The sequence below is a fragment of the Condylostylus longicornis genome, unplaced genomic scaffold (assembly GCF_029603195.1).
Source record: "Condylostylus longicornis isolate FDR11 unplaced genomic scaffold, ASM2960319v2 ptg000027l, whole genome shotgun sequence".
Classification (NCBI taxonomy): Eukaryota; Metazoa; Arthropoda; class Insecta; order Diptera; family Dolichopodidae; genus Condylostylus; species Condylostylus longicornis.
Window position 1 is genome coordinate 4,326,729 of NW_026577996.1, and position 8,094 is coordinate 4,334,822.

At 23.8% G+C, this 8,094-nt stretch overlaps 1 protein-coding gene across 8 annotated transcripts; it reads left to right on the top strand.

The window, feature by feature from the left end:
* Positions 1–562: 562 nt before the first annotated feature.
* Positions 563–7,817, top strand: LOC129607326 (sterile alpha motif domain-containing protein 5). 8 transcript variants are annotated; one of them, XM_055518255.1, is made up of 6 exons: positions 563–981; positions 3,446–3,969; positions 4,298–4,531; positions 4,644–4,770; positions 5,788–5,885; positions 7,203–7,816. In XM_055518255.1, exons 2-6 carry the CDS (start codon positions 3,598–3,600, stop codon positions 7,311–7,313), a joined length of 942 nt encoding a protein of 313 aa, XP_055374230.1. In that variant the 5' UTR covers positions 563–981; positions 3,446–3,597; the 3' UTR covers positions 7,314–7,816. The 8 variants fall into 8 exon arrangements, 6 of the variants coding, with proteins under 6 accessions (XP_055374230.1, XP_055374231.1, XP_055374232.1 ...); XM_055518256.1 differs by having other exon boundaries at positions 563–951; XM_055518257.1 differs by lacking the exon at positions 563–981 and adding an exon at positions 2,755–2,803.
* The last annotated feature ends 277 nt before the right edge of the window (positions 7,818–8,094 follow it).

Genomic DNA, 8,094 nt, shown 5'->3' on the forward strand with positions numbered 1-8,094 from the left:
TTTTCCTGCAATTTTAATAAACAGACATATGTAAGTTTGTATAGAGCCTTAGTCTGCATAATATTTATGTTGTATATATGTATATTATATATATACCAAAGTATGTGGATATATATGTGTGTGTGCGTATATATAAATTATTTGAAGATAGACTAGCTGCCTGGCTGGCTGGATGGTTGGTTAGATGAATGAATAGATGGATGGATGAAAATTATTGTTATGGTGTGCTCATTTAAAAAGCAAAAAGAAGAAGAGAAAATAAAAAAAAAGAAATGCTTAGTTCAGTTTATGTTTAGCTTTTTATTAATATTTGTATCTTATTTATATAATGTTTTTTAATTTTATATATTTATATTTTTTACATGTATACATACATATTTCTGTGCATAATTGTACATAATATGTTTGTATGAATTTTGTCATTGTAGGCATGTTTTTATTGATTTATGGTAGGTAAAAATTTGCAAAAATTGCATTTTTATTTTTATTCAATGTGGTCTTGTGTTAGTCTTAAGTCAGAAATACAGAAGAAAAGGAAAATAAACGCTTATTTAGAGCAAAAAAAAATAATTATTTTGTTTTATTAATTTTTAAATTGTACATAATATGCATTTTAAATATTAAATATAAAAGTTTTTAATTATTATGTAATAAAATTCTTCAAATATTATATTATATAATAACAGTAATTACAATATGTATACTGTTATACAATTATATAATTTTGAAAAATGGATGCCATCTAATATATATAATGTTATATTGCTAATAAAAAATGAAGGATCAAAATATGAAGGATTTAATTGAAGGATAAGATTTATAAAATTTAAAAAAAAAAAATTTCAATTAAAAAATTTAATAAATATTTTAAAAAATAAAAATATTTAAATATTTCCAAAAGTTATTCAATTAAGTATTTAAAAAATTTTTTTTTTTTGAATTGTCACAGTGGTGAGTTTTGAGCCAATTATTTAAAAGTGCGTAAGTAATTTTTGCCTATTGTTTTTTCTTATTTCAATGACTTATAGTATATAATTGGAGTAGTCTGGCCTATCAAAAATTTTATTTATATGCATTATATATATACAAACGTATGTCTATATTCATATACCGAAAACCTATTATATATGTATACATTGTAATTAATAATTTATGTTAAATGTGTATATGCGTATAATATACATAACATATTTATGTATAATGCATATACGATAAGAAAAGGTTAATATACTCTTTCCATGGTAAAATTAGGGACGTCTATATATGTAGTCTTGTTTTAACATTATAACATTCATGAAAGAATAAAAAAAAGGAAATATTCTGCAACAAAGTTTCACGGTTATTATTAAAATCTTTAACGCAAAAAAACAAAAAAATAAAATCAAAGAGGACAATTGACAATTCACTTGTCAAGCAGGCAATCATAAAGATTTTTTGAGTGTGTAAAACAATACTTTATTCTTCGTTTTTATAAATTTTATAAATTTGAAACAAAGTCTTTGTCTGTTTTTTAAGATGAATATGGTAAAAAATACTTGAAAAGAAAAATAATAAAATCGCGTTTAAGAAGTCTGGAAAGGAAAAATATTTTTTTTTATTGATGTTAAAATGAAATTGTTTGCAAAAAATTGTAATTATTTTAAAATTATTTTTAAATTTTAAATATTTTTTTTGAGTATAAATTTGAGAGTTTTACAAATTGGTTATATAATTCTGATGTCTTTAAAATTTATGGAATTTTATTTTTTCAGTTAAGGAAAGAAAATATTTTATTGTGTGCATAGGGATTTTATCACTTTAGTCTAAGTCATGAAAAACTGGCTTTAGTCTAAGTCATGAATAAAAAATTTATATCGAAAATGACTAATCATTTCGTCTAAATGACTGACATTTCGTCTAAATCAAAGGTTGCCGTATCATCATTAATGCTCGAACCTGCCTTCTATATTAGTGATCGCATGTCAGAGAAATTTTTTCTCGAGGTTCATGTATATGGTATCCAATTGAACATTTGTGTTGTTATTAAATCGCACTAATTTTATTTATTAAAGAGGTCAAAATGTATTTAAGCTATACCAAACCAAAATTTACTAAACCTATAAATTGCCTTACAACAAAATCATCAAAAAGTCTCGAAATACTCGTAGTTAAATATATATATTTCGATTTTTTTTTTAATTTTTGTTATATAGAACCAATTTTCACAGAAGAAATTTTGTTTTTGTCGTTCAATTGTTTTAATTTTAATTTAAAAGCATAAATTCGAATAAAAAAATATTTTCAAATTACTTAGGTATAGGTACTAACTGTATTCCCTTTGTTTTGAAATATAATTATAAAAAAATAATTTTAAAAAACTTTAAACTTTTTTTGAATACCCATCGACTTCAAATGACTCTCAGTTTTATGGTCATCTTTAAACTTACAAAGATCAATATTTTTTTTTTTAAAAGAGCTTTAATTTTCAGTAGTGCATATATAGAGTGTTGTTTGAATCTCTATATAGGCTTTATCAAAACATGAACAAAAATTAATTGAAAGTTTGAAGTGTTCGAAAGTTTTTTTTTTTCATTTAATTTCAATAAAAAGAGTTCGGAATTTTATTAACTTTTTCTTTTCATAAATTGAAAATTGATTTTATGGAAAATGTTCGATTTTTTCATTTTTTTCTGATTTTCTAATTTTTTATATACAATAGCCGTGTTTCTTTTCAACATTATTGATGAATAAAAATTTTTTGAATAGTGCTGTAATAATTTCAGTTTTCGAACAATATTATGTACATATAAAAATTTAATAAAAGGTTAATCACATTGAATTTGAACTATAATTGATGGTTTTAAACATAAACTAAAATGAATTTATGAAAAACTTTAATTTTGCATATTTATTGGGGCAGTAGTTTGAAGTGGAAAATTTTTCCACAAAGTTGAAAAATAATATTTTTCCATTTTTTATTTTATTTTAAATTTATCTCAGATGAGCACAGTCGCTAGTAAAGAGTATATAGTTTGTAATTCAATTAATAAAAATATATTTTAAAACATTGCAAGGTAGTTAATTAAGAATGAGTAATAACTCAGGTAGTTCAGTTATTCGAAATAGATAGAGAACATTGTAGAATTAAAATCCTTAAATAAAGAATGTAATTAAAATCCATTGTAGCTGCATATTTATCTGGTTTAAAGAACTTTCGTATTACGCCAAAATTAAAATTATTCTCCTTACTAACACAATTTCCCTCGTATACTGCGCTCTATTTGACAAGTAACACCAAGTTCATACAATTCAACTTCTAAGCAGTATTGTACGGCCAACAGTGTGAAACGCATTTTTGACTAAGTTTATAAATAATTGGTGCCCCTTGACTGTATTTTTTGCAATACTTTATTTTTAACTATAAAGCACTACAAATTTAAGTTATTCTTAAATTATATGATTTCAGATAAATTGGAAAATTTTTCAACAACGTTGATTATGATTTCTAATTAAATAATATTAATTGGATTGGAGTACGTTTTGGAGAGTGGGAGTACCATATATTTTTCTTTTATATTAAATTATGTTAAATTTATTATATAGCTAAATATAACTGTTATGGCTGCTAGTAAAAATGTCGTATCCGAATGGTTACGTGTTATTGGACTACCACAATATTCCGATAGTTTTATGGAAAACGGTTATGATGAATTGGAAATATGTAAACAAATTGGAGAAGTTGATTTAGATGCTATTGGCGTTGAAAATATGACACATCGCAATAAAATTATAAGAAGTGTTCGAAATTTACGTGAAAAGGGAGCAGCTATAGTTTATGTCATGATTAATGATCCCAAAGCTTTAACTAGAAGTAACGAAATTTTATCAGAATGTGATATTGAAACTACACCAAAAAAATTAGAATATGTAATGAAAAAGCATTTAGAAGCTGATGGTATACGATTAACTGCTCATCCATATTCTACTCCGGTAAGAACGAAATCATAATCTAAAACAATTTCAATAATTTTAGTACTATTGTAATGAATAGACTAATATAATATTTAAACAGATAACAGATAACAGATTAGTTCTCGCTGCCTTTAATATGCGCTATTATTTAAAATTGAATATCACAGATAATGGTATACGGGAACGTTGCGCTCTGAAACAAAATTTGCCGACATTCTTTTATTATTATCAAATTATTATAAATTTTAATTTTAAAGAATATAATTAAGTTTTTATGATTTTTGTATTTTAATTAAAATTTTATTTATACGCACGTGCATGTACTTGTAAATATATGAAATATCAGGAAGGAAATCGTGGTTATTTAGAGGGACTAGCAGCACATTATAGTAGGCATATATCAATGCCTTATGAAAACGTTTTAGAAGCTATCGAAAAATGCCGTCAATCTAAATGGACTGAAAGGCATATACGTGCAACTGCCGGACTAACAACAAGTCGTCCTTTTAGAGATCCAAACAATTCATTAAGTTTACATAGCAATCAAAACCCACCAATTTATACACCTGGAAAATATTTAGTAAGTATAAATTCTTTAAAATTAATATATTGTTATTAGATGAAATATTTTTATTATGACAGAGTTAAAAATTTTTAACCTAGGTTAAATCTAATAAAATTTTTCATTTTAGCCATCAAGTTGCTTATCGAATAGGGAAGAAAATGAAATTTATAGCTTCACTAGTCAGGATATGGCGTGTAGAATTCCAAGAAGTGTTATTGAAAGTAAATCAACTTTAAATTTGAGTAGTCGGCAAGGTAATTGTATGAATAGTTTTTTAGTTTTGTTGGTAAAAATAGTGCCGCTAACAAAGTGTAAATGTTTATAAGAGGTTTCGTGTAAGTTTTCTTGAAAATAATGAAAGGAGAAAGTGTTTAGAATCAAAATAAAACTTTAGGTCTGATAATTTATGTAGATTATAATTTATAGAGTACGGATTTATTTGAATTTATTTGTGTTACTTCGAATTTTCTTGCGATTTGAGATTTGAAAAAGTGATAAATTGATGGAGATCTAACTGTGCACAAAATAAAGTCTGCTTGAAGTATTTGGGAAATATATCGAGGGTTTATCTACATATATATAAAATTACTTACATTCAATTCTATACACGGCTTATTTAAACAGTAAAACAAAATTTATTTTTAAAATTTTGCCTTTAAATTCTAATATGTTTTGTTTTTAATAAACATAAATTTTAGTTTTAAATTTTATTTATTTTCCTTTTTCTTACTTTTCTTTTATTCTTTTAAAATTAAAATGCCTGCAGTCACAACCAAAAAATTTAATAGTGCTATCTTTTCCCTTCACCTAAAACATCATTTTAAGTAGCATTCGTAAAAATGTGAACGATAAACGACATTTATCGTAAACGTATTATAATTTTTGTTGCAACAGTTCTCGTGTTATTTTTTATTGTAACAAAATTGTACTTCAAAATTAAAAAATTTTGGTGTTGCCATTTTGCAGAGATATTGAAATTTTGATTATTTCAAAGAGACGCGTTCAAAATTAAAAGTTACAATTCGAAAATAGGGGAAAGTTACGATTTATTAAATTACCGCGGTTATGATTGCAGGTATGAATATATTGTTAAAAAAAAAGAGAATTTATTTTTATATTAATTTCAGTTCAAACATATTATTTTAGCTTTAACATTATTGAAATTAAGTTAATATACATATTATATATTATTTTGCCAATTTGATAATTGCATTCCGCCATTTATTTTTAAATTGCGATTCAATGTAAATCAAAAAATTTTCGGACAAAAGATCGAAGAACAAAGCGAACTACTATGTTTACCCGATTTTTGAGTAATTTCAAAATAAATGCTGGTGATATCCATCAAGTGGAAGGAGTGCAATTGAAGGTATGTGCTTTTGACATTTTTAAGGAAATTTTCAAATTTATTTTGCATTTTTGTTTTTTATCGTATACACATATCGATTTTCTCATATTTTTTTTTTGTTTTGTGTTTTGCATTTTTTTTTGTGCATTTGTACATTTATTATGTTTTGATCATTACAAAAATATTATTTTTTTTTGTATTATGAGTGTCATTTTTTCTTCCCGAAATTGGAGTAAAATATAGCACCTACTTCTTCTATGAATTTTTTTTTTTGACCTAATAATATAAAATGCTTCAGTGTGTTTGAGAGTAAAAATTTTAAAAAATTTTCTCAGAGTAATTAAATTCTAACATATAAGAGCCACTTTTGTCTACATGAATCAGAATTAATTATAATATGCGACTCTCCATATTCTTTACAATTCTAGGTTATTTTAAAATTTTTTATATACACATGAAAATTGTGTTATATACACACGTCTGTCATGTGTTATATATAAACATTGATAACTAATATGTATGTTAATACTGCTCATTTATCCATTCAAAAACTGTGTTATAGTTTCTATGTTGCATTTGTCCAGTGCTCTATAATTAAATGTGTAATATTAAACCATTTGATCAAATTCCAATCGATATTTTTTTTTAAATTATCTAAAAAAATATTAGGAAGTTTTGTAAAGTTTTTTGACTTCCAAAATCCAGTAGCACGGTATTACGAGTAATGCACAATTGGATTTATTTGCTGATTTATTTTGGAAAAATTAAAAAAAAAACAGAAGAAATTTGAATTTTAAGGGAATAAGTTAAAAAACGAACATTTAGTTTTGATTGATTCAATTGCACAAATTTGACAAGCTAGTATATAGGTGGGAACACATTTTGTTTGCAAAAATTTTTATAAATATTCGAATATTTATGAAATTTGACAATTAGTTGTACTTTTGTCGTTTGTAACAATTTTGTTAGAGGCTTGACTTATTAAAAGTTGAATTTGAGCTTAACCAGAAAATAAATAGTTTTGTTAATTATATTATGAATTAAATGCACAGCCAAAAATAATTTTAAAAAGGAATTTTAAAAATTTTATTGTCACAAGAAATAGTGTAGGATCTAATATGAAAAAGAAAAAAACTTTGCACCAACTGAAATTAATAGTGACTGCGATGGCGACCGACGCCCATTAAAAAAATTCATTTTGCACAAACATGATATCTCATGAATCTATATAAAATGTAATGTAATGATTTTCATATTTTCCAAAAAAAAAGATATAAATATTTTTTTTTTTTGAATTAATTGTACTACATTTTTATTTTTTTGTTTTTACATTTTTAGCTAAAAGATCAAAAAGCCGCTTTTACAAAAAATAAAGGACTCCTTGACGTACGAAAAGAAGTCACTATACATTCGAAAGTAATGAGTGAATCGTATCCTAAGGAGAACTGAAATAAAATTGAACAGATTTTAATTTAAATATATTTATATGTATATAAAAAATTTAAATTATATAAATCTGTTTATATAAACACATGCATACATACATATATGTAATGAATTAGAAATAATAATAATTTCATGTAATGGAAAGAATCAATTAGAACGGATCAATATATAAATCAATTAGTTCAACTTGTTCAATGTTAAAAAATAATTGTGATTAATAAATGCATTAAATATATATAAAAGAAAAAAAAACATAATGGTGCCAGAAAATATTTAAAATATCTATACATTTTAAAAAATTAAATTAATATAATAATGGTTAATTAAAAAAAAATTATATTAAACATTATCAAAACGAAACATCATAATTTATATACACACATGCAATTATATTTATAAAAAACCAAGTATAATATGTTAAAAATATTTTAAATATTAAGAATTAAATTCGTAGTTTTTATGATATATACATAAAATTATATATATATACATATGTATACACATACGACGAAATTTTAAATGAAATATTAAAAATAATTTTTAAGTAATTGATGCTCTAATATGTATATTTTTTGAATATTTGTAAGAAATATATTAGTCAAATATGACTACCGAAATTTTTATATATCTTTATTTTATTCTGAATGACATCACTCATTTTGCGAGTACAATTTACCCTACATTTAAATGGTAGTTTGTAAAGTTTAATAATGAGGAATATTTTTTTTTACAAAAACAAAGAATCTGATGTGGCCAGCACATAATCGACAGCATTGTTGAAATG

Bases quoted from the DNA above. Each gene is read 5' to 3' on its own strand.
- LOC129607326 (XM_055518255.1), top strand. From the start codon at position 3,598: ATGGCTGCTAGTAAAAATGTCGTATCCGAATGGTTACGTGTTATTGGA. The intron at 3,970-4,297 runs GTAAGAACGAAA...ATGAAATATCAG, and splicing joins CTCATCCATATTCTACTCCG to GAAGGAAATCGTGGTTATTT. The intron at 4,532-4,643 runs GTAAGTATAAAT...TTTTCATTTTAG, and splicing joins ATACACCTGGAAAATATTTA to CCATCAAGTTGCTTATCGAA.